The sequence below is a fragment of the Drosophila arizonae genome, chromosome 5 (assembly GCF_054131065.1).
Source record: "Drosophila arizonae isolate 15081-1271.41 chromosome 5, UAZ_ARI_1.0, whole genome shotgun sequence".
In the NCBI taxonomy this organism is placed as follows: domain Eukaryota; kingdom Metazoa; phylum Arthropoda; class Insecta; order Diptera; family Drosophilidae; genus Drosophila; species Drosophila arizonae.
In genome coordinates, this window is record NC_142925.1 from 13,183,331 (window position 1) to 13,210,046 (window position 26,716).

General features: G+C 39.9%; 4 protein-coding genes across 11 annotated transcripts; 3 read left to right on the forward strand and 1 right to left on the reverse strand.

Moving 5' to 3' along the window:
- The first annotated feature begins 444 nt into the window (after positions 1-444).
- Positions 445-4,302, forward strand: Rtf1 (RNA polymerase-associated protein Rtf1). Of its 4 annotated transcripts, none has more exons than XM_018012237.2 (5): positions 445-579; positions 846-965; positions 1,074-2,040; positions 2,098-3,276; positions 3,341-4,302. In XM_018012237.2, the coding sequence occupies exons 2-5, from the start codon at positions 885-887 to the stop codon at positions 3,445-3,447; spliced, it is 2,334 nt and encodes a 777-aa protein (XP_017867726.1). In that variant the 5' UTR covers positions 445-579; positions 846-884; the 3' UTR covers positions 3,448-4,302. The 4 variants fall into 4 exon arrangements, with proteins under 4 accessions (XP_017867726.1, XP_089325880.1, XP_089325882.1 ...); XM_089469754.1 differs by having other exon boundaries at positions 571-673; XM_089469756.1 differs by lacking the exon at positions 445-579 and adding an exon at positions 602-693.
- Positions 4,303-6,358: 2,056 nt separating this feature from the next.
- Positions 6,359-9,375, forward strand: wrapper (immunoglobulin domain-containing protein wrapper). Its single transcript, XM_018012242.2, has 6 exons — positions 6,359-6,715; positions 7,735-8,214; positions 8,285-8,731; positions 8,792-8,857; positions 8,913-9,047; positions 9,116-9,375. Exons 1-6 carry the CDS (start codon positions 6,538-6,540, stop codon positions 9,310-9,312), a joined length of 1,503 nt encoding a protein of 500 aa, XP_017867731.1. The 5' UTR covers positions 6,359-6,537; the 3' UTR covers positions 9,313-9,375.
- On the reverse strand, positions 8,873-10,825 carry LOC108616809 (uncharacterized). Its single transcript, XM_018012243.2, has 4 exons — positions 10,369-10,825; positions 10,198-10,311; positions 10,074-10,133; positions 8,873-10,022 (listed from the first exon to the last, which is right to left on the reverse strand). Exons 1-4 carry the CDS (start codon positions 10,768-10,770, stop codon positions 9,399-9,401), a joined length of 1,200 nt encoding a protein of 399 aa, XP_017867732.1. The 5' UTR covers positions 10,771-10,825; the 3' UTR covers positions 8,873-9,398.
- An 828-nt stretch (positions 10,826-11,653) lies between these two features.
- Positions 11,654-26,226, forward strand: LOC108616806 (basigin). Of its 5 annotated transcripts, none has more exons than XM_089472392.1 (7): positions 11,654-11,806; positions 15,171-15,365; positions 22,773-23,003; positions 23,060-23,382; positions 23,479-24,036; positions 24,289-24,475; positions 24,536-26,226. In XM_089472392.1, exons 2-7 carry the CDS (start codon positions 15,305-15,307, stop codon positions 24,691-24,693), a joined length of 1,518 nt encoding a protein of 505 aa, XP_089328518.1. In that variant the 5' UTR covers positions 11,654-11,806; positions 15,171-15,304; the 3' UTR covers positions 24,694-26,226. The 5 variants fall into 5 exon arrangements, with proteins under 5 accessions (XP_089328518.1, XP_089328521.1, XP_017867728.1 ...); XM_089472395.1 differs by having other exon boundaries at positions 11,670-11,806; positions 15,192-15,365; XM_018012239.2 differs by having other exon boundaries at positions 11,739-11,870; positions 15,192-15,365.
- The last annotated feature ends 490 nt before the right edge of the window (positions 26,227-26,716 follow it).

A 26,716-nucleotide genomic window follows, 5' to 3' on the forward strand; every position in this document is an offset into this window, starting at 1 on the left:
AATGCTATTATTTGCATACTCTGCATTTATCCCATTAGAAAATTAAACTTGCGAAAACGGGTGCACCAGGAAGAAAATAGTATTATTATATATGTATATGTATATTCATAACATGCTCCAATGCCGACTTATCGTTCATTAAGAATATTCTCCTTTTGTAACAACAAGCCACTAGTTGAATTTAGCAATAAATTTATATATTTGAACAAATTACGAAATTAAAAATCTGAAAAAGTCAAAGCGATAAAAGCAATCAATTCAAAGCCCCCGCGTAGTCTTATAGCAGTTAGCTTTTTCGCATACATCGATTTTTGATAGCTGCTACAAAACTGATGCCTGAAGCATCAAGTGTTGGTAAGTGCAATCAACTATGGACAATGTTAAGTAATTTAGGCGAAATCAAACTGCTTTATTCGCGAACAATTAATTCATCATCTTATTCAGCTTAGAAACTATATAATTATGCAGCTGACGCTTAGAATTGGTTTAACAAATTGTTTTATAATCTATCGATAAATACCCGCTCTATGTTATGCAGTGCTGTAAAGCACATCATTCATTTAGGGGCTAGGAATCGGAGTAAGTTGGCAAATGTTGAATTTAGAGTTAAGCTGGTTTTTAGTTGAAATTCGTTCCCTAAATTAGTGACAATTCATATGGATTTAATATATTAGTTGCGTGTTGTACAAAAACGTATTAAATTGCATAATACAGTAATTTATTGCCTTACTGACACCACCGTTTCTGAGAAAAATAAATGCTTGCTGTTATTAACAGTCGCGGGACTGTTAGGGCTTGTCGCTGTATATATATATGTTAGTTATTTATTTTCACATTCTTTGCAGGTTAACTTTGTTGTTTGGCACAAATTTTACTTAATTACAATGGGAAAACGTCGCACTCAGTCTCTAATCGACTCAAACTCGAGCGATAGCGATAGCGACGCGGATACCAACTTAGAATCGGTAAGTAATGCGCATAAAATGACAAACGACGCCTCCGTCAAATTCGCACCATGTAACAAATCAATGCGCAGATTATATTGTACAAATCTATATTTATTTTGCACGTAGGACTTGTTGTCACTAGCCAGAAAGAGAAAGAAGCCAAGCAATGCCACAAAAGCCTCAAACTCAAAATCCGATTCAGATTCGGACTGGGCAAACAATAAATCGAGCGCCCCAGCCTCGAAGAAGAAGCGCTCAAAGAAGACCAGCCGAGACTCAAGCTCGTCCGAGGAGAATTGGGACGAAGACAGTCACGATGAGGCCCCAGCGCCAGCAGAGAAACGTATCGAACCCGAACAAAAAAAACCCGACGTTCAAAGTGAGCACGAAGAGGGGGAGGTCTCTGACAGCGACTCAGAGAATGACAAATCCAAATCAAAATCAACGTCATCGTCGGGCTCTGCCAGTGGCTCCGACTCATCTAGTTCATCGTCTTCGAGCTCCGATTCTGAGTTTGATGACGGCTACGACGATGATTTGATGGGTGATGAGGAGGACCGCAAGCGCCTCAACGGCTTGTCTGAAAAGGAGCGTGAAACAGAGATCTTTAAGCGCATCGAGCAGCGCGATCTTATGCGCACCCGATGGGAGATCGAGAGGAAGTTGAAGCTCGCCCGTCGGAGCGAGAACGAGAAATCAAAAACAAAAGGGGATCGTGCCAAAAAGAAGTCCAAGAAGGACAAGCGCAACAAGAAGGCAAAGGACTTGGCGCCACCGGTGCCCGCTTCAACTGCCGCAGACCTGGATGCCAGCAAGATTAGTGCATTAGAGGCGCGGGCTTCGGCCAAGAGTCCCTCACCCATGCCCTCGATTCGCGAGGGCCCCTCGACGTCGGGATCTGTGTCGGGTGCCACCAGCAGCAGTGCCGAGAAGAGTTCCGAAGAGCAAAATGCCAACAATGTGGCTGACTATTTCGACCACAAAGAGCGGTCAAAGGAGCGCAAGAAGAATGTGGAAGCGAACAAAACTGACGACAAGCGCAGCAATGCGATGGCCATGCTCAAAGCCAAGCGAGAGGGAAAAGCTAAGAGAGGTGAGTACAAAATCATAATGAAATGAATATATAATGTGGAAACATTCGAATTTGCAGAGGAGGAGGAAGCGAAGCGTCTGGCCGAACGTGACAGAGATGATGACAAAGAGGAACTGGAGAGTGTGTCTGGCTGCAAATCGGCAGTCAAACTGAAAGCGTCTGAGATCTATTCCGATGACTCAGGCAGCAGCGACTGGGATGACGAAGAGAAGCCGGCGGGCAAGCGCTCTCGTTCAAACAGCAGCAAAGCGTCCAGCGACTCGGAAGACGACGAAAAGGCCGCAAAGAGTCCCGTGTTCATAACGACCCGAGAGGATCTGAACAAGCTGCGATTGTCTCGCTTCAAAATGGAGCGCTTCGTCAATCTGCCCATATTCGAGTGCACCGTGGTCAACTGCTTTGTGCGCATCAGCATCGGCAACAATGGCCAGAAGCCCGTCTATCGAGTAGCGGAGATCGTTGGCGTCGTGGAGACGGGCAAAATATACACACTTGGAACGACGCGCACCAATCGGGGACTGCGTCTCAAGCACGGCACTCAGGAGCGAGTTTTCCGCTTGGAGTTTATATCCAATCAGGAGTTCACTGAAACCGAGTTTAACAAATGGTACGAGGTCTGCCAGCAGCAGCATGTGCCCATGCCGACGATGGATCTGATCGAGATTAAGCAAAACGATATTAAGAAGGCGTTGAACTACGAGTTCAAGGACGAGGATGTGGACAAGATCGTCGAGGAGAAGAATCGCTTCCGTAATCGACCCACCAACTATGCCATGAAGAAGACCTGCCTCATGAAGGAGCGCGACGCGGCTATGCTGCGCGGCGACTACGACATTGCCAACGAACTGGGCCAGCAGATCGATCAGCTGGAGAGCCGCGCCTCCGAGCTGGACAAACGTCGCTCGCACAGTCTCAATTTGATTTCGTACATCAACGATCGCAATCGCAAGCGGAATGTGCAGGATGCCGAGAAGGCCATCATGGAGGAGGCGCGTGCCAACAAGGGCATGAAGATATCAGATCCATTCACGCGGCGCATTACTCAGCCGCGCATGGGCTTCAAGGGTGCCAAGAAGGATGAGGACGAGGTGCTGCCCGCCCCGCTGCCACCGCCGCCGCCAGGCAAAAAGAAACCGAATGAAACAAGCACATCCAATGCGAAGCCAGGCGATGGCAAGGACTACAGTTTATACTCGCTGCACGACTTTGACATAGACCTAGATGTACCGCTGCCAGGTAAGCTGACAACATCCGTTTAATTAGCTTGACTCTCACTAAATAATTCGCCTTCCAATTGCAGTGAATAGCACGAATGCTCTGCCCAAGCCGGCGAGCAAGCCAACCGAGACGGTGTCCAAGCGTTCACTGAACCTGGAAGATTACAAAAAGAAGCGCGGCCTCATCTAGCTGCACCGTTCAATTAATGACGTTCTTTACTTAGGTTAGTGCTGTTACGACTAATTAAACGTAATCGATTATTGTGACGATTGATTGGAGGAGGAAAGTTTTGTTAACGCTCTACTCCCCCCCGGCAGTGCGCAACTGAATCACCTATAGGCATAGTTTACGAATTGTATTGTATGTTTACGAATATATGTATATCGCTATGTACTGATATATAGAGAGCAGCATTCATAAACTTTTTCATTCAGGGTTCGCATCGTATATATATATATATATAGGACGAAATTACACACGAAATCGCACAGAGCTCAAATGCGTTTGCATTCCAAAATGAAAGTCAAAGTCCAAATCGAAGTCGAAGTCGAAGTCGAAGTTGGCAGTGAAGCAACCCGTCCCCAGTTGAGAGTTCTGCGTCTGCGATCTGTGTAACGACCATTGTTTATTTATTATTAACGATAGCAATTGTTGTCTTTGGTTGTTTGTCACTGTCTGTGTGAATAAATATAGTTTGTGAACGACAATTAGCTAAAGTAAAACGTAAACGAAACTCATTTAACAGCTATATTTATTGTATGATTACGATTAAGACATAGGATCTGATATGTATATCCCCCATTTAAATATATGAATATACATATATGTATATGATAAGTTCAACAATGTATTTATGGCCCAAAATCCCATATGTTTAGTAAATTAAGTACTATTTTTAAATTTTGCCTAATTCCGATAAAAATTTGACCATGCTCCTCACACGGCTAATGCGTCGGTTGTAAGCACTTAGCACTGTACTTATTTTAATTGAAATCAGTTATTGTAGTCGAGTTTACAAATAAAATACCAACCATACTCAACAAACATTTCAACATCCATCCGAAAATATATAAAAATGTAATTGCCCAACTGTACCAGAGTGAAAATGGGAATGGGATTGGGATTGGGTCGGGGATGATCGTAAATGGACCTCTATATAGCGCCACTTCGCAACGCATCGCAGCGGGTTAAGTCTTGTGGACGCCTCTTTTCGTTTTTAATTGGTTTGCAGTTTGTTTGCGCAGCTGTTTGGAGCCCCAGCATGTCCACGTCTAATTTAATTAATTCGATCAAATTGTCTTTTAATTGAACGCGATCGCATTTCAGATGTTTCGCGTGGAGTTCGACTGAGCTACATCAAGTTGTTAAAGGTCACGCTCGACTCGTATCGAGAGTCATCATCATGTGCATGTACATGTGCCTATGTATGTGTATCTATGTGGCCTGAATGGACACCACCAATCTGGGAGATACATAGAGTGTGGAATCTTTATGAAAATATTTACTTAATAATCAGCAGGAATCGCTCTCAAATATTTTACAATTTTGTTTATTTACTCCAACCAACATAAACCATAATTGAAATTTGGCCAAGTCTTATCGTATTATACTCTAGGCATGTGGAATACGCTGGAGTAGGCTGGTGTTGCAAATAGGTAGCGGCAAATTTCCTCGATATAATGAATCAGCATTATTAATCGAGTGTGACTGGTCTCTTCGTCTCCCTAAAATCATGGAGATCTTTATTATTGATTGTATATTTATATCTATTTATAAATATATTTAATAGTTACACATTTTCTGGTGTTAGACATTTTATAATATTAAACACTCTTCTTTTTTTAAGCATTGTAATATTTTTAATGATATTTTAACCAGCTCAATGTTATAAGAAATAAATATAAATAAAATAATATATGTATATTTCCTTTCTTAAATTTTATATACACACATAAATAATGAATATAATATAATAAATATATTTAATAATTTTTAATATTTATTTTAGTTTTAAGTGTGGATAAACTATATGAAAATTAAATAAAATAATAAAATAAAAAATAATAATAACAATAAAAAATATATAATGGTATTTATTAATAAATAAATTGAATAAAAGAAATAAATAAAACTATATATATATATAATATACATATATACATAGTTATTAACTTTCAGTTTCTTTTTAAATGTGCTTTATTTAGTCATCCTAAAATCTTAAAAACATAAACATAATCATAGATAAGTATTTAAATTAAAAGTTCTATATACATTAAAAGTTCTGTTTAACTGAGATAACACAATCTTCTGAAGATCTAATGGGGTTGCTTGGCGTTTCAGAGATTTATTTACTATGATGCAACCGTGCTATAGATACGTTCGTAAATGAATGTATTTTTATGGCTGCACTTCCGGTAAAAGTTTGTTATTATAATTGAAATCTTTGCATTTGGTTCACAGTTCTAACGAGGGGGAGCTTCTCGAGGGGGCTTAAGTGCCGAACTGTGAATGTGAATGAGAGTATGAATGTGTGTGTCTGATCCGATGACAATGTGGATGTGGCCGGCGGCGACTACATCTATGCATATGTATGTATGTATGTATATATGTATGTATATCGCGGCACAATGACATTTTATCTCATAATATGCAACAGGAGCACGTTCTTTCAAGCGGCAAACGTAATAGATCAGCAGCAGCATCTGAAACAGAATCAAAATCCGATTCAGAATGCTGAACAAACTAGCGATGCATGGCACATGCAAATGGACATGCTTTGGCGAGGGCGTGCAGAACGCTCCGTTGCATTCTATAGATATTTTATATGCTATATATGTATGTACATATATATACACACGCTATATGTATATGCTACTTTATATGTATATTTATGTACTGTTAAACGAGCTCCAAACTGGCACACAATGCGTTGCTGAACATTGGAAGACAGCTAATCAGCCGGCATCCCAAAAAGAAAGAGCAAGTGACTTTCTGAGCTGTCTTCATCGTCGCCTCTGTCACTGTCACTGTCGCTGCCTCTGTCGCTGCCTCTGTCGCTGCCGCTGCCTCAGCCTCTGTCGTCATTGCTAAAGCCAGGCGCAAGTGTTCGTCAGACTCCCATCGGTTGCTCAAGCGTTCAGTTGAGCTCGGGATTTCCAACGCATCGGAACAGTAAATCTCGTGACACGCGCCCAAGTGGAATTCGCTTCGATTAACCGTTGAGAGATTTGAAATCGCTACGTCTAACTCAATTACAAATCTCAGCTCAGTGTGTGCAACATGTGTGTTCCCATCAAGATGATGACGATGATGTTGATGCTGCTGCTGCTGCCCCTCCGCGGCCAGTGCGAGCTCAACTTCAACAATGATCTTGAGAATAATCAGAAATTTAAAAGTGTTCCAACTACCATCAAAAGCTACGAGAACGAAACTGTGCTATTGCCCTGCTATTTGGATAGTAAGCCAATTTAATAAAAATAATAATAATAATCAATCAGAAATATATATATAGCATAATTATACGTATTAGTTAGCCAATATAATGGGCCTTGAAAGTGCTCCTTTGTGCAGGCAATTGGCGACAACAATAACATTTAATTTGTCGCTGTCTAAATTGAGTTTCTTAAGCATTGTGAATGAATTCACAAAAGACGGCAAAGGAAATTCGTTCATCACAATGCATTTTCTACATCTCTTTTTTCTATAATAGACAAACAAAACGGGATTTGATTAATTTTGCAATTTACTTCAGATGTTCTTGAAAAGTTGTTTACAAATTCCTCGGATGGTTTCATATAGAAAATGTCAGTTTAGAAATGATTGCAGAAAAAAAAAATATATATAGGAGGCTATATGTTTATATTTATATTTAATAACTAAAGACATTTAAAAGTAATTTTTATAAATAAATGAAAATGGCGGTACTGATCCGATAAGCTTAGAAGTTTTAACGAACTGAAATTGGGTTTCATGAAGACTGATTGCGTTCAGAATATGATCTGCAGGCATCTAAGAACAAAATGACCTATTTATGTTTAGTAAATGAAAATGATATAATATTAAATGTAGCGCTCATTTGATAAATGAAAATATAAATGAATTACAATATTTTCAATACAACCAAGGCGCATTTAAATCTGAAAAGACAATAATAGAATATAAAATAATATGATATAATATAAAATATTATCATATAAGGTATATCATGATGGATCAGATGAATTGAAATTACCAAACAAGAACAAGATTTTCCCAAGGTTTTTAATATGCCGAATCTAATGTTGAGGCTGACATAACCCAGGTCAGTTTAGGTTACAAATATACCTTAGAAGAGTGCGAATGCATAAGCCGAAATACATATGGAACAAAAATACTCTTACTCCAGAAAGAGAGAGAAAAGAAAAAAAATATGTTATTTATATTGTATTTTGAGAATATACATTTAATTATATTAATACGAAACACTTTCTCCTATAGCGCCCTTTCACTATGTGCGCTGGCACAGGGACGATGTGCCGTTGGTTGACTCACGTCACCCGGAGATTCCGCCACCGGAACGGATTGTGCTCTGGTCCAATGGCAGTTTGCAGGTGTCAAACTTGAAGTCGGAGGACACGGGCAACTACTACTGCGAGATCATGTCGAACAGCAATCATGCCGTCCAGGCGCATGCGATCGAGGTGCAGTACGAGCCCAGCGTTGCCATGGAGCCAAGCGGAGTGCTGGAGCTGCCCATTGGCACCACCTTTGAGGTGGTGTGCTTGGCCAACGGTGTGCCGCAGCCGGCGATCAGCTGGCGGCTGAATGGCAACACCCTGGACCAGTACAGCAACACGGGCAACCGGCAGAGTCACATCTTTGAGATCAAGTCGAGGGCGATGTCGGGGCTGATCGAGTGCCTGGCCGCCAACGGAGTGGGTCAGCCGGCGGTGGCGGGCGTGCAGCTGCGGGTCTTGTGTAGGTGTTGCCATAAGGCGAAACACGAGAGAGAGAGAAGCATTAGTAAGAGCCATTCATCTACTTCCAGTTGCTCCGGAGCTGACGCTGCCACAGCCTGTGGTCTATACCAAGGTCGGCGATCGGGCACAGCTGGAGTGCATTGTGGAGGCGGCGCCTGTGGCAAAGCTGCAGTGGTTCCACTACGGCGTGCCCATTCAAACTGGCTCCCACATCAGCAGCCACGAGACGGAGCTGTCATCCAGCAGCCATGCCCTGGACAACTACGTGAGTCTGGTCAAGCACGTGCTAATCATCAAGAAGGTGCGCGACGCCGACATGGGCCAGTACGAGTGCCGTGCAACCAACTCGATTGGCTTCAAGAGCACCACGGTCGAGCTGACCGGACGACCCATGCCCTGCGTCTTCAAAATCAATCCCGGCACGCAGAGCTCCACGTCGCATGTGCTGGTCTGGCAGACGGAGAGCTTGTTGCCCATTATGGAATTCAAGCTCAAGTTTCGACAGATTCCATCGGGTAAGTGAAATTCCCATTAGTTCTTTCAGTCTATTTATAGCCTTCGTTTCCTTCCAACAGCAAATGTAACAAGGCCCATTCGCACAAACTGGACCGAACTGACGATTCCAGCACAAATGACCATTGGTAAGCCTAATCTGATATATCTAGTCATCATTTTATTGGCATAGTCTCCATATAGGTCCCATTTACATAACCTCGTACACCTTGCATGGGCTGCAGCCGGCCAGTCTGTACGAGGTCTCAGTGCTGGCGCGGAATAGCTTTGGCTGGAGCGACAACAGCAAGACGGTGCGATTTGCAACGGGCGGCGAAGGTAGTTACTGCCTTATCACTATAGTATTATATATGTATATTCTAATATAATTCTTATTCTAATTTAAGTTGAGCTGCCCAACTATTCAACGGAATCGGAGCTGCAGTACGATGCAACCGAGGAGAGCTTTGAGAACGAGATTACGCAGAGATCACAGGTCTTTACAGCCAGCATGGTGCATAATGCGGCCGCAGGTTCTGGCTGCAGTGAACTGCTATATCTAACGATATTTATACAGATTTGTCTCGCTATGCTCTACACATAAATTAAGTATATCAAAATATAACTGTACAGAATTCCATGGTTCCAATAAAATAAATAATAAATATATCTAACTTATTCTTAAACAGCTCATTCCTGGCTGTGTGGCGGATAGACTATGATTTCCAGATTTATCTCTTCAGGTTCAGCTTCGGTTGAGATGCACCACAGGGCATCAAAGACGATCAATTGCAAAAGTCCCGAGCCCGCGGCACAGTCTTCGAATGTTATAGGCGGCAGCTCTCGTTTGATGTGCGAGCCGTAAATCTTCAACAATCTGTTGTTCAGGCCAATTAGGGAAATCGGCTTGTCCAGATGCTCCTCGAAGCTCCACATTGTATTTAGGATCTGGGGCAACTTATTCACATACTCCATCAGCAGCAGAACGGCATTCATATTCTTGGTTCTATTGCCAGAGCACAGCCTGCACAGCTGATCCCCGTACGTGGTCTTCGTGTATATCTCGTGCTCCACACGCATCAGGATCCGCACACAGGCGGAGCAGAACATGTTCTGCAAGGTGCTCTGCAGATCATAAATGTCGTAGAGCGTCGGTGGCATCACATGGCCACTGGCCTCCAGCAGCATCGTTATGGCTGGCACACCGAGCCGATTCGTATCACAGGCAATGGCTACAATGTTTTCTAGATTATTGTCCTTAACTGTTCCCAATACGTAGCTCAGCGCTTTGGCAATGTTCTCTGTTGTAATGAGCTGAAGAAGAATATGTTGTTAAGGTAATTAATTAAACAAACGTGAACTTACTGTCGTCTGCAGCTCAGCATTATCCGCACTCAAGCTGGTTATGTTCTCAGTCGTGATGAGCTAATTACGATTAAATAAAGTACAATTAAATAAAGTATGCTTGAGCAGTTTATGTTTAGCTCACGGGCCATTCAAACTCCTCCGTCTGTTCATCCCAGCTGCGCAGTTTGGCCAGACTTCTTGCATAGCACAGCTTATGCTCCTGCCCACAAGTCCGAGATATGAAAATAACAAAGATCTGTACAAAATAGAGTCTTTTATATATTTGCAATCGACATTAGCTCATTGAGCTCACCTTATGAATGTATGGCTCTTGTCGCACCAGAAACTCATCCATATTCAGCATGTACGTCTTGTTGCGGTCGATGCGACTGAGTACATCTGGATGGAAGTATTCCAGTCCTTCGCCATCCTCTGTTCGTCGTACACGATCGAGTCGCCATCGAACTTTATTGGACAAGAACTCAAACTCTGTCGGATCGAACATTTTTATTTCTGCAAAGTCGTCCATTTGCACGCGAGCTCCAAACTTTGCAATGGACGATCTTCTTTGTCGGATCGACGACTGGCTGTCTTGCTGCCGGGCAGCCAACAGGCGGCCAAAGCGCTCCTGCTTCAATCCATCCGTATTTTTTGCTCGAGCGTACAATTCACGTTCCAGATCCAGCGAGCTGAACTCGCTTAAAGGCACTTCCATGATTCAAGATGTAAACAAAGAATCGCGCAGTGTTAGTTCAGTGCTGAAAATGTTGCAAAATTGACAGTGTTGCAAATTTTTGCCAATTCTCAATATATCGATATACTGAAGATTGCAATGGGCAAAGAAAAGTATCGTTTATTTAAATATGGCCAATAACGGCCTTCGAATAACGAGCTTTTGATTTTTGTAATGTATCCATATTATCAATATTATCAATTACATATTAACAATTTTTATTACCATTTTATTTATTCCTTTAAAACTTATTTAACGTATTTAAAAATATCTTTTTATGTAGTGATAAAAAAGTGTCCCAATAAGTAAATTATTAATCAATCGAATAATTTCACTTTAAATTTGCAGTGAAGTCATCTGATGAATAAAAACGTATACTACATTTTATTTAGTCACAAAGAGTGATGACTAAATCTTGCGTTATGACTGCATTTATAACAATGTGATAAGGCAAAATTAAAAAGTGATGCCAGCTCATATTGTAGCCATAATTTTTATAAACAAAAATAAGATAGGAACGTACACGAAAACAAATACCTAGTCATATATACTAATTTAATTTATTTGTTTAGGCCTGAACTCTCAAGTATTATTAATAAACAAAGTATCCGCCATGAGCTCCAAAGTGTTGCATATGTGTAATGCTGTGAATATTCCCTCATGCTCAGCTAGAGGGTATTTATTGAGTGTAGGGTTCCAATCAGTGCAAAACCAACAACAGTTGACACTGACATTGTCAGCATCTTCTCTGGACCCACGCTCACTCAGTTCGATTATCTCTCTCGCTCAGATATATTTGGCGCCATACGAGGAACGCGGAAAAGATAAAATTTTTGTTTACCTGCCCCAGCGGCAGCGACAACAACAGCAGCCACAAGCAGCCCCAATCAGGCAGAGTGTTATGAGAGAGCCGTTCCATTCCACTTGTACCAGCTTGCTTGTGGCTCCCAAAACGGCATCCAAGCACGCGCTGAAAAGTAAATGTCTGTCAGTTCTCGCTCGAAAAGCATCGCGACGGGTACGCAAAGAGCGCGTAGCGCACAGCTGAAAATACTATTTACTCCTATCAATACTACCATTAAGTACTTGAAAACTTCAATTTGTTTTGTGCGCGTACACACACACACACTCATATACATGTATGTGTGGTGTGTGTGTTTATAGTCGTATTTAACGTGGGCCAGGGCCAGAGCTTTTTTACGCCAGATATCTGAAACAAATTAAACCAAATCAAACGAAGACAAAAAGGGGCACGAGTTCGTCACGAAGTTGAGCGAAAGCGTTGCAAGTGCAAGTGCTACCAACTGGAAGAGCATCTGTGCACGGGCATTACCTGGTCGTAAATCAAAATTGCTCGTACAATATGTCGTCGCTGCCAGTTGGTTGCCTTTTGTAACGCTTTAGCCGAATATTTGTTGTTGTTGTCGTTGTTTGTGTTTGTGTTTGTGTTTGTTGCGCCTTCTTCATCTCTCCAATTCTCTCACTCTCTTGCCACTGCTCGCGTTGCTCGCATCTCAACGACCAGTCGCAGGCGAACGCAAAACCTGTTTCTCTTGCTGTAAATGGCACAGGCATAGGCACAGGCACTTCACTTTATCCATTCTTTACCTGGCCCTGGTTGCAGCTGCCCCAAAGTCAAAGAGCTACTCCATGGACGCTGTGATTCATAATGACAAAAAATGTTGCCACTGAAAGCCTTAAAGCAATTGCGGCATTGCCAAAGCGCATTCGAATTGTGGTCCCCAATGCATTTTGGCACTCGCAATTATCAACACAAAAACAACCACAACAATGGCGAAAACAAAATCAACAACACGTCGAGCTCAGGCTTGTGCAATATGCAAATACAAATGCGAATGCAAATGCATTGGCCGCGCATTCTATAAATATGTGAAAAATGTAAAAAATACTCGATGCAGTCGCTGCAGCCGCTGCAGCCGATGTCGTCTGTCGCCGCTGTTTGCCGGCAAACCCAGCCGAATGCGGCGAGAGGCAAACGAAAGCGAAATGACGGCACCGAAAGTTGTTCGAGAAAGGAAATGGAAATTGGAATATGGGCGAATGGAAAGGGGAATGGCGGCTGCTGTAGGGCACCAGGAGCAGCTGCCACAGATGGGGGAAAGAGATGGAGATGGAGTAAAGGAGTACAAAAAGCGAACAGAAAACATCGATTGCTTTTATTTACAGTACGAAAAGTTTTCAATTCCATTTGCAAGGCGCGCATTTCTGTTTTCAGTTTCCCGTTTTCAGTTTTGATTCCCATTCCAAAAAATCGTTGTAATAGCAAACGGAGCACAGCTGCAGCTGCTACACAAACGTACACAGACGCACACACGCATACAAGTGCATCTATGCTGCTGCTGTGTGTGTGTGTGTGTGTGTAAACTTGGAGCGCAATGTAAATAAACAAACGCCAAAAAGACCAAAAACAAGACAAGCAAGCAAGATTGGTAAGGCCTCGCCTTAAGACGCAGAAGTACGACAGAGAGAGAGAGAGAGAGAGAGAGCATGTGAGTGAATGAGTGATTGAGTAAGTGAGTGAAGGAGCGAGGGAGCGAGAGCTGCTCTGCGAGTACTTGAGTTAGACATTCTGAGTGCCAAAGCTTTGCGAATGCCAAAGTTTTTCCCATTTGTCTTACGTGCCTTCAATTCAAGACTTGTTTATTTTTAAGACAAAATTTTAGCTTGCCATAATTAAAATATAAATTAAACTAAAAGTTGCTTCAAATTAAAAACACAATTTTGATTTATCATACAATTTATGATGCCTGGTTCAAGATCTAAAACATTATTCAGTAGCATATCAAAAAGGGCTTAAAAGTATATTGATTTTCCTTGAGTTTTTCCATTCGGTTACATTTAAAATGTCATATGCACTTATCGACCCTCGCAAGAATCGAAAGTCCAACTGCCTGAAGACTGACTGCACGTTCACCATTGATAAAAATAAATGAAAAGAGTCATTCTTGATAACCGTACTTTCTAACTGCAGATTGTGTATCACATGATGGGCAGGGCAAGCGCTCGAAATGAATTTTCCATGGTTGAAACCATTTTAGTTTTGTTAAGATTCCAAATAGTAAGCCTCTCAATACTTTCAAATTTTTCCCTGAATATAAGAAAAAAGCACTTAAGCAAATAGCACTCATAGGAACTCGAAGCTAACGTTCGTATGGTGTTAGTCGATAGATAATACTCATCCGCCAATTGTTCGCCTATGCGAAGGGTAAATATGTGAATAGAAAAATGAATATTTGGTATTCGTTAGCTGCTTTTAGCAAATGCAACAAACTAAAAGCTGATTGCGAAGTGTTGCAAATACATACATATATAGTATATCTATATTTATATATACGTATACCATATGCAAACATGCTGCTGCATATATATGTGTGTGTTTGTGTCTGTATATTCAACTGTTTATTTGGATGTTTGCATCAGCATACGCTAACAGAGAGAATCCATTGGCATTGTCAGTGCAGATGAGATACAATCAGGAAATTATAATGCTGCACAAAATAAATAATTACTCAGATTGATTAGTATCAAATATTATGACTAATATTGCAATTATTTGTCAATTAGCTTTGTTTATTTTGAAGTGTTTCTGCTGTTGGAAAGGGTGTCGAGGCTTCGTTATGCTCACAATCGGGTTTTTTCCTTGTTATTTTTCGTTTTTGAGCTTTTCGCATTTGCACATTAATTTATTTATATGCATACATATTTGCATGCTTTTCAACTTGGCATACCCCCCTGCCACGCCCAGCCCAAACACCACATCGACCCGACACGACCCACTTTTGCAGCGGTTTGGCATTGAGCGTGCCACAGGAGAGACGGAGAGAGGGATTAAGAGCGCGAGAGAGGCACACAGGCAGTCAGGCGCTGCGGCGAATTAGTGAGCAGAGCGAATTCTAATTTTCGCACTGAGATCATAATATCTCGCCGCTGCGCCGCTCTGCAGCGCTTGCATAATCGTCAAGGCGAATATTAAAAGCCATGTTTACCGTTCAGCTGTCAATCAGCTTCCACTGGAAGCTGCGATTTCTAGCGCACAGCTGCGAATTCCAGCTTAAGCAACTCGGACTATAGGTTAAGGTTTTTGTTTTTGTTATCGTTTTATTTTTTCATTCTTCATTCTGGTATTTTTCTTTTTTCTCGTCCGATTTCGACTGCAATATTTGCGCGCGCGCGCGCGTTTTTCTTTGATTTTGGCTTTGGCCAATTTTTGAGTTTCCGGTGAACACGACGCGATACGCATACGAAAACAAATAGAAGAATTTCGTTGGCTTTGCGGCGCCCGATTGGGCCGACAATTGATTGTTGTAGCAATTTAGTGGCAAATTAATTAAATCGACTTCCAACAAACATATTAATTGCAGTTAACAATCTACCTCCGATAGCGCACCAAACTCGAAAGCAAATACAAATTTTAATAGTGCGTGAGCTGCCAAAACAGTAAAACAGAGAACAGAAAAACAAAAGTAAAACACAAAAAAAGCTGAAAGTGATAACAATGAGAGGAGCTACGACGTGGATGTTACTCATTTGTCTGCTAATTGGACAATTTTATGGCGGTAAGTCTCTACGGCATTGGCATGTCGAACGATATGTACCAAAGATATGAATTGGATGTATTTAATTAACACTTAAACCCTAGAGAACGTCGTGCGTGTAACGCCCCTTAAATAGATGGATTTATAGGGCATATAAAGTGTGATTTGTTAAGTAATAAATTCTAAAAAAAAAATTCGATATAGGAAAAACTTTAACTAAACTTAACTAGATATTGGCTTGAGCTTAAAGCTAATAGAAATTGATTTTATTAAGGGAAATGTTAGACTTGTTATTTTTTTAGTAAATTTAACAAACCTAAAGCTAATTGCATTAGAATTTATTAACGATTAGCCTATGACATCTGAATACTTTTGGGGAAAGTTTCGCTAACTGTTTATGGTCATAAAATATAAGTAAAATATTTTACATTGATTAATTTACACAGGTATTTCAGATGTTGCTCAGCTCGAGGCGTTGTCAATGGGCTTTACGTGTGCGTTAAAATTATGAATTACCAGCATTGCGGTTGCCATATTAATAGCAATGAGCAATGCGTATATATAATTCTGATTAATTTATAGCAGCGTGAATGTGAGTGAGTGTGAGTGTGTGTGTGTGTGTGTGTGTGTGTGTGTGTGTACAGCACGTGGGTTTTACCTGAATATACCAAAGCTAAGCCGCTAAATGAAATGCGAAGCAGCATATCTTATCGTCGAACGCTTATCTAGTTGAAAGTTGAGTTTCATAAAACATTGATAACGGTAAAGTGCGAGCGCTTGGCATTATTATTTAGTCATTTACTCTGCTTGTAGAAGAGCAAATATTTGCTGCCAGTTTTGATGTCAGATATTTGCTAATGCCAGACACGCAGCCAGTGCCTGGCAATGGATGCGAAGACAACGAACGCCCACTTTTCCCCTCCTCGCTCTACCCCTCTCTCTACTCAGACGATCTCTGCTTTCATCCAGTTCTCTGGTTTCCGCGGTTACACACGCTGTGGGGCCGGGCCCCAACCCATTGGTTGCCATTTGGCCAAACGGCCCACCAAGAATGAACAAAATTTTTAATTAAATGTGCGTTTTTCCAATTTTAGGCATGCGATAAGGCAGAAGCTAGAAGCCAGAAGGCATAAGGCATAAGGCATGTCGAAATCTGACAACCCCAAGCATATATACACAGCGTTTCCTACTATATAAATGATTTCCAGCTAAAAAAAACTTTGCACACCCGAACTCATACATGTGTATGTACATACATACATATGTATGTAGATACACCCCAATATATCAAAATAGTCTCATTTTCTATGCAAGTTCAAAGCATATTTATGGTTGGCTCTGTAAATATTTGGAAATTTAGTTGTTGCATAAAAAATTTGAAAGAATTTGATGGATGTTGATTTAATAGACAGCTGTACGAAAATTATGTTTTGTTAACTCATGATGATTACAACATTTATAAATTGCGCAAGCATTAAGTAATTTTCTCGATTGTGCATTTACAATTTGCAGAGACTGTAATCGTGGTAGTATTTGTATATAGGGTGACTGATTGTAGGGCAGCTGTCCCTAGAATATCTCTATCTGTGTTATCTGTGTTTAGACTGCCGTTATCTATAGTATCTGTAATCTAGGGTATCTCTGCATATACTAGGATATGTACAATATAAAAAAAATACGTAAAATACTTGCAACATAAAATTATACGGAAAATTTAATTTATAAAGTCAGTTAATGTTAAATAGTCCATTTTTGTAACAAATTATTTTATTTATTCTTTTTTTTTATATATATTTCAATATACATTTATAAAAATATATGTATAAAAATATAAAAATATTTATAATATAAAATACAATATACAAAATATATATAAAAACTGAAATAATAATAATAAAATAAAATACAAAAAAAAAAATTAATAAATAAAAATTAAGGTGTATACCTTAAATAAATAAATATATATTAATCTCAATCTTAATATTCATTGAATTTTGGGTCCATTACAAAATTCGATAAGAAGTTAGTGCTCAGTCTCATTTAAATTTGCATGCCTCAATAAATACAATATAATAAATAAGACAGAGTAAAGGCCCAAACTGCAAAAAAAATCATAGCTATTAAATTGCTCAATGGGTTTCGCAATTTATCATAAAAATTCGTATTGCACATCTCTCCAGGGAGCTGTAAGAAAGTTGAACTTATATTTTGGTGCACATTGTTTTTAGCTTGCAAGTAAAACTTTTCTACTTGATTACTTCATCGCTCAAAAAACTCCAATTTCTTAAAATATTAAAAGATTTTCTATATTATTATCAAAATAATTATGTCAGACTAAGAATTCAGGTCTTATATTGAAATCATTTCTAAGAAATTTTGCATTTCCTAGAAAAGTGATTTTAATATTCTATGCATATAATTAAGGAATGTGCATAATAAAATCATGTATTTTTATTTAGGAATATTCCTGATAAGGTTTGTCAGCTTATATTGCAAGCAATAATAAAATTTTCGAATTAAATCTGAAATGGGATATATAATATATTTAGAGGCAAAAATTATTAGCTGATCGATTATATTAGTAATAAAATTTAAAAAAAAATATATATATGTATATAGAATATTATATATTTTTAGCATTTGAAATGCTTGAAGCATAAAACTGCTTCAATTAAATACATATTGATTGCCAGCTTTGGTCTGCAATTGATTTCTCGAATATTTATGAAAATTCCATGCGCGCATGCAAAATTATTCATTTTGACTCATTTTGATTCGATTGCCGGCATTTGATCAAACAGAAGCCACGCCTTTTCCTGATCCGTGTGCAAATCACATTTCCCAGTTCACTGTCAGGGGTTTACGTAGAAACACATGTATACATCATATCTATCTATATATATGTATGCATATAGTCATATGGATATATAGAAATGTTGCCCATTGCCGTATTGCCTTTGCCACCGCCAAATCAATTGATTTCAATTTAATTTCGTTTTCTTTTCTTTTTTATTTCATTTTGTTTTGTTTAAATTCCGACGTTATGCAAATTCGTGGAATCGCATTATGTACATGGACAAATACATGAGGCATACAATTTACGCCTTTGGCACTAAGTCGCATGCAGCCTAGAGCAGGGCGCGTGACACGAGCACGAAAATTGCCACGACTATCGCATAGGCTTCTTCACGCTTCAGCAACAGCTAAACAGTGAAAAGATTATAATTGATTTTCAGTTGGGTTTTTGTTCTGCTCCAATAAGCGCTGACAATCATTTATAGATCTCAGCTTAAGAATCGTCTCTCGATTATCTATATGTATATGTGGCATATAATTGTTAGCAAAATATTTGGTCTGACACGCGCCGGACATGCTCCCGTTACGAAGCGCGATTAACCCGTCTGTGGCCCGCGACACTTTTATGACCCCAGCAGCCGACTGTCATAAACTGTCTCTATATGTATGTATATACTGCGATATGTATTCGGTTTATCCATACAACAGACAGACAGATCCAAATTTGTCGATGGAATTGGCAAGCATCGAGCGAAGCAGTTCATATTTATTTATAAGCATATTTCATTGAGACAACAGACATGGCGTTTTATTTGTTTACGATCTGACCCCATAACCGAATGGAATCTGTGTAAACATGCATATAGAAATACATGTATATATGTGTGTATGTGCGTGTGTGTGTGTGTGTGTGTGTGTGTGACCAACATACATATGTAGGCCACGAAATAACATATCGATTGCACCGCTGCACCACTACTGCTCCCATCATCCACGTTGATAATGAAATAATAACAAAAACACGCACTCACATTTAATACGTGTCCATCGAGCATCATCTTGAACTAAATTGAATGAATTGAATGCCGTGCCTGCCCCTCATCTTATCTCTGCGAACCGACCTTACTGATATGTCCCACAGACGCCGTCTTTATATTGTGTATATATATATATATATATATATGTATATATATATATATATATATATGTAGGTGCCATCTAATCGCATCTGAGGTATTCGCATCTGCGAGAGAACTCCAAATTTATGTCTGATGCATCAACTATTTATGGGCAAATGTCAAAATTGTACCATGTTTGGCTGGAGCCACGGGCAGGTGGGCCATTAGATATTATCTTGGGCCAAAGCATGTTTATCGTAATGAAAGCCATAAATAAGCCAAATGTGGCTCAAATGCTCGAGCTGCTCACATATTTGTGAAGGGAAAACAGTGCGTGTGCTGCGCACGCATTATAAAAAGCTCAGACAATTATATTTACAAGGTCATAAAAGATATTATACTTGGGCGCTGATAAGACGCCCAGAGCTTGGCATGACGAATTGCATCCCTTGACACAGTTGAGTGCAAGGAATTCAAGAGCAATCGAGACTGTAAATGGCAATTGAGTGACGCCAGGACCGGAGCGGAGCGTGTCTAGACCCAAATGCGTGAGCTCGCACAAGTTATTGCCAAAGGGCAAAGCTATTACAGCATTCGGGCAGGGTGGACCACATTCAGTGGCTGGAGCAGGAGCAGGAGCAGGAGCAGGGGCTGGCGCCGCGACGTCCTGTCGCCTTGCTGAGCATTGGAATTGCAGCTGACAGCATGGGGCGGCATATGGCAGACTGTTGAGTGGCTGAATGGCTGGCTCTGACATCGATCCAAGGACAATGCGCCCCAAAAGAGAGAAACAGCGGCAGCGGCAGCGGCAGAGGCAGCTGACGCATGTGGCAAACGTCAGGGTCGCCCCTCGCGGTGACCCACTTACGCAAGAGCCAATTGACTGCAGCCTGGGCATGGAGTGCCAACTGGGCTGAGACGCTTTTGGCCTTGACTCAGGCAACGAAATTTCACAATCTCAGTTAAAGGTCTTGGCCACAGGCGCTCACTCCCCTTCTCTCCCCCTCTCTTTCTCTCTCATTCTCCCGCCGTCTAGCTTAAATTTGTCTGTCTATCTTTGTGTGGGTTTTGGATAAGATAACTGCCTATCGCTATCAATTGGCAACTGTTTATATATCGAGCTCTGATAACCTCGGCTTGCGTAATCCCTTTACCTTGCAGACGCATCGCTTCATTCCATAGCCAAATTAGACTCGACGGATGACGCTATGCCCATGACTCATTGGCGTGGGCCATGAGTCGTGAGATCGGAATTGCCGTTAGATGTCACTCGTACTATGGCCATGCCCATATATGCGGCCTGACAATGGTCTATAGCTAGCGCTAATGGCGATTTCTGAATTGCAGCGATAAATTCGTCATTCGATTTGCATATTTCGAGCGTCTCTCACAACGTGCAGGTAATTCAGAAACCAACATTAACTTTGCTTATGGCCAACTTCTCTATTGTAGACAATTGAGTTGGGAGCCAATCAAATTCAATTTCGCCTCTTGATGTCTGTGCAATCAGGCTTTATTAACTAAATTAATTATTTACTGCCAAAGTTACAGCTAAGCTATGCAGATAAAAGCTAAATTATTTATTTACAGCCAAGTTAGCAAATTCAAAATGAGTTTCACTTGCAGCTAAATAATAAATGTTTAGATATACATATATGCTCAATGGATTGGGGTCTTTTATAGATTTCTATATGCTTGAGTGAGTGAGATTACTTATTGTAGATATTTATCGATTTTATGGAAGTTGAAAACATTTTTATCTATGTGTGCCATTAGGAAAACTATATATAATTTATTTTTAAGTATATATACTGACAGACGGATGGACGAACAAAACTCAATTCGCTTTGTCGTTATAGAAATTGTGCTAATTTAGAGAGTTGTAAACGGACTAGGGAATAGGAGCTAAATGCTTCAAATGGGTTAAATGTGTTAGAAATGATACTAGACTCAAGTTTAGTACTTGTGAAAAAAAAAAACAAAAACAACAAACTATGTATATTCAACAATGTCTGCTGCTGCTGCTCTTCTTTAGGCATTTTTCATAAGCTTAATTTACTTATAATTATTAATAAAGTTTCTGGCGCTGCTAGCTAACTGAACATTTCATATTAATTCATGTATTTATTTATTTTTATATTATATAATTTATTATATACTAAATTTAGAATTGAAAAAAGAAATATTTATTCTATAAATAATAATTTTATAAATTAATTTTATTATAATTTTATTATTATTTTAATTAAAATTAAATTTTTTTATGTTTAATAAATTAAACCATTTTATATATGTTTTTTTTTTTTTAATATGTAATATTTATAATAATTTTTTATTTGTTTGATTGATTAATCAATTTTTAGTTATTTTTGTATTCTTTGAATTTATTAAGTTTCATATAATTATTGTGTTATTTATTTGTGTAGTTCTTAATTCAGTTATTAATTTATTTATTTGCATATATGCATTATTTTATTTTCTTATATACATACATATTGATTTTTAGATTTCTTAATTATTATTTTTTAAAATGTTTTTGCTATATATATATTTTGTATATATATATTAATTAATTAACTAACTTTTTTTTCATTATTGATTTTATTCTTTGTACATATTTTCTTCATTAAGTTTCTATTGGGTTATTTGGTTGTAAAGTTGTTAATTCATATATTCATTTATTTATTTAGACATATAAATATTTATTTATTTATTTATCGTCAATTTCATTACTTCGCAATTTTATTAGCATTTTAATGAACTCTAAAATTCATGTTAATTCATTAAATAAAGAGCCTCAACCTGTTCAACGCAACTCTTTCTAGACGAACTCATCTCAGTGAGTAATTTGTTGTCTCCGAGAGAATGTCGTCAGCGTCATAGAGTCAATAAAACTAAGAGCATTAATCATCAAGAATGAGACATGCTTAAAGGAAATTAATTACTTAAGATGAGCGGGAATAATTAGTATGAATGGAAAAGGCAAAGGATACATGTGGCTAGGATTAATTATATTAGATAAATGGGCAGCAATTGGCAGTATTAAGCAATATTGTATGACAAATGTATGAAATATTTACAGCCAAGACAGGAAATAAAAGTCATCTAGAGTCGAGGTTATTCGTGACCAAGTCACGAATGAGCTTATAGCGTAATACCTGCACTTCCTGGCCAACTATAGATATCTCTGTAGGTGTTATTTGCTCAGCGATTGGTTCCGCTCTGTTTGTCGCCGTTTTCGCAAGTCGATTTCCTCTGTAGAGCTGTAGATCATATGACCCGAACTTGTTGTTGGTTCTTGGTTCTTGGTTCTCAGTACCGTGAGATGGGGTGTGAGTTTTATCAATTCCAATTAAGAGCCACCCCATGTCAACAAGTAATGTAAATATGTTGTACACTCGAGAGTTAACAACTCGAACATGACTCACGACTCACCTACATACAAAGCTGACTCGCTGTTGGTTGGTCTCCCTCTTAAACTGACTTTCGCTCTCGTTCTCGCCTTTGCTTTCAGAGCTCTGCCGTGCGTCACCGATTGGCGAGGAGGACAGCACTGTGCCGGAGTACCAGGACGACGATTACGACTACGATGGCGATGACGACGCGACGAGTCCAGAGGGGCCGCCGGCTGAGATAGTGGAGGATGTGCAGAGCCTGCCGCCCTACTTCGATCAATCTGACGTCAGTATTCAGGCCAGGCCGGGCGACGATGTGACCATCAACTGTGATGCGCGCAACTTTCAAAGTATGTGTGAGCTATGCCAGCTATGTTTTACGTAACTCATGGGAGTTGTCTTTCAGTCAAGAACATTGCGCTGTGGTACAAGAACACCACGCTCTTGGCCACCGGGCAGAGTGCGATCAACAATCGGGTGGAGGTCATGAAGAACAACTCGCTGCGCATTGCGGGCGTGACGCGGGAGGATGCGGACGACTACTACTGCGAGGTGTTGCCGCAGGGCGTGAGGCAGCACACAGCTCTGAGTGTGGGCGCCAAGCTGTCGATCCTCTGCGACGGTCGCGATGTCACGGATCGATCGCAGACGTTCAAGCAAGGCGACCACCACAGGCTCGTCTGCCAAACGTTCCTGCCCACCAAGACGGACATTAAGTGGTCCTTCAATGTATGAACGAATGAGTGCAGTGAAAACTATATCAGTCCCCAAGCTAAACTCTCTCTCTTTTTCTCTCTTCCCCACTCTCCCACTCTGTCTCTGCAGGGCCAGCGACTGCACACCTCGGAGAAGGAGACAGCCGAGGGCGTCGTCGTGCTGGACAATGTGGACGAGGAGAACGCCGGCGTCTATCAGTGCCTCGGCGACGATGGCAGCGCCGATCCTCCACACGGCATGGTCACCGTCGATGTGCAGTACAGCCCCAAGGTGTCCACGCATCGCCATCACGTCAACACCATCGAGGGCGACACCGCGGAGCTCTACTGCGACTATCGCGCCAGTCCCATTGCCATCAGCTTCTTCATCAAGGACGGCAAGACGCTGTCCCTGTCCGAGAAGTACTCGATTAAGAACTCGCTGCACAAGGAGCACAATCGCACCACGCTCATCATCAAGCACGTGGAGGCCAGCGATCTGGGCGAGTATCTGTGCCATGTCGAGAATGCCATCGGCTCCAACGAGGTGCGCATCCAGCTGAGCTACAGCCCCGAGACGCCCCAGTTCGAGAACAGCTCCATCAATGGCAACGAGGTCACCATGCACTGGCTCGTCCGCAGTCTGCAGCCCCTGTCCGAGGCCATGCTGGACTACAAGCTCTCCATGGTGGGTCTTCAGCTTTTAGAGATCTATGGCTACACTTAAATGAAATATATGAAAACTCTATCAATTTCGCAAAGTTTCATGGAGCATACGCAATTTGGTCTTCTATGAGACTATGTGAAATTGATTTTCAATAATGATAAATAATTCGTCTATGCATGCCTCAACTGACTAAAGGAAGTCTGATAAGGATATTATTAGCCCTAGTCTGCATGTAGTTTCTATAGCTTCCTCATTAATCACATCCACTTGCAGTCGTATACGTGGAGCACCGTCTCCATCATACACACACAGCGTCACGACAAGGACAATGGCATCTGGAAGATCACGCACCAGATGGAACTGACGCCCGGTCTGTGGCATGCGCGCATCAAGACCAAGAATACGGCGGGCTGGTCCCACTTCTCGCCTGAGCACGACATACTGATCAAGGAACAAGAGGGTAATCCATGAGAGATATATATCATCTATTCTAAATAATATCGATCTTTGTCCCACACAGAATCCACAGAAATCGATGACGGCGCAGTGCCGCCGGAGGATCTGGTACGTGCGGGCTTTGGAGTCGGAACCAGCTCAAAGACGAATGCGGCGTGCACGAAGCAATTGCTGCCCATTGCGATGCTAGCCGGACTTAGTATATCACTGCTGCGACTCTAAGCGAACGATCAGTATATGCGGAAAACAGGGCCGTGGCAACTGTACATACGTATTTGAAGTTAGATGTTTTGCTTGTGCTGTGCCTTGAACCCGGCCCACTGGCAGTAGCAGCTTATACATAAAAAATGCGAATGCAAAAGAATAGAAAGAAATGAAAGAAAATACCCAAGTATTCTAATTAAATATGCAAATGCTAATGCGCCTCACAGGCCCCGATCGTGGGGTTCAATGTTAATGTTAAACTAAATTCAATCGAGCATAGGCATAATTCACTAAAAAAAAAAAAACATTTGTGCCAACTATAGAAAAAGCAGGAACAGCAGTAGGAGGAGTAGAAGGAGGAGGAGGAGCAATAGCTTAGTTTAATTATATGTTAAGATGAAATTAACTACGATGATCGGTTGAAAACCGCCCAAAACTTAGCATGTAATATTTATTTGTTTGTTGTATGTACGGATAGTTAACACTGAGAAGCCATATGGAGTGTGGGGAGTATGGCGTAGTATCCTGAAATTACCTGAAACAGCAAATAGCAAAAATGAAACACACACACGCAAACACACATGAAGAATGTACATATAATGAGGGTAAATGAGGATCTAGTGAGGATGTTTCGATATAGCCGAGCGCTACGCTAAGGGAATAATAATAATATTAATAATAATAATAATAAAAACGAACTTTTTATTTAATGATAATTTGTCGAATAATGTGAACATTTGAAATATTAAACGATAACTAGACCAAAGCTTAAAATATACATGTGTACCTACCCACATACATACATACATACATATGGATAAAGAGGGAGCAGTAAGCAGGAGGTGGGAGGCCGGAGGGAGGGAGTTAAGGAACCCGAATGATACTTATAGTTAAGAGCTGAGTACTTATGTAATAACTACAGATATCTATATAATCAGAGGAGGAGATAGAGGAAGAGAGGAATATAGTCGCTTATTCGTTTGGGCTTCGATTGAAATTTGTTCGCTACAATACCTGAAAAAATTGCCATGCAAACGCTGACCACACAGATCGTTGACATGTATACGCATATATATATTTTTATATATATATATACGTATATATATATTCACATACAATCAAGAAAGTAATCAGATATGAGAATATATGAATATATATATTTTGTATACTTATATTTTATTTAAGAAATCATAATATTAGTATTGAAAAGAAATCAAGAATAAATGTGCCAATTGAAATGTTAAATGCAGAAATGAAGAAGACGAAGAAGAAGAAGCGAAGATTGTTAAACGCCAAAAGTTCCATACGACATTTTGCTACGTGCAAAAGTTTATTTCGAGAGCCGACCTGTTATACACATACATACATGGATACATATTTAAAAGCCAGTGTCTTAAACAAATATTGTAATTTTGTCTCCTTTAATTTAGTTAATGCGACGATTAAAAATAAAAAAATATTAATAAAAAAAATATATAAATATATATATATACCGATATGAATAAAGCAAACAAATAAAAAAAAACTCTCCCAAATAATTGGATTTAAACATTTTTAGGAATTTTTTTAAATGGAGCAAGTAAAAGTCTTTTCATTAAGAATCACTAATTTATATAAGAGCTTAGATTTGAAAGAGTTTCCGAATTGAAACTCAAATTAAATTAAATCCAGCTTGAGAACTGAACTGTTTTATTTCTAGTTAAGCGATATATTTGTCTCCTATCTTATATTACCAATGAGAAAGTACGCAAAGTTTGATATATACCATGCGAAAAATCAGCCTTTGGTTCGAGTTCAGACCATTCATTGTCTTTCAGCTGGAAGAGACTAAACAAGAGAGTTACGTGCACTAAAGAAGTTTTAATTTACATTTTTTAGGGTCAATCTAAAATAAATATTCAATATTTATATTTTGGTAATTTAAGTGTTAAAGAGTATATATACTATTTATTGATGACTTCTATATTTCATTTCAGCTTAACAGCAATTTTCTGATCCTAAGTAAGTATACTACTGAATATAAGCAATATCTATCTAATCC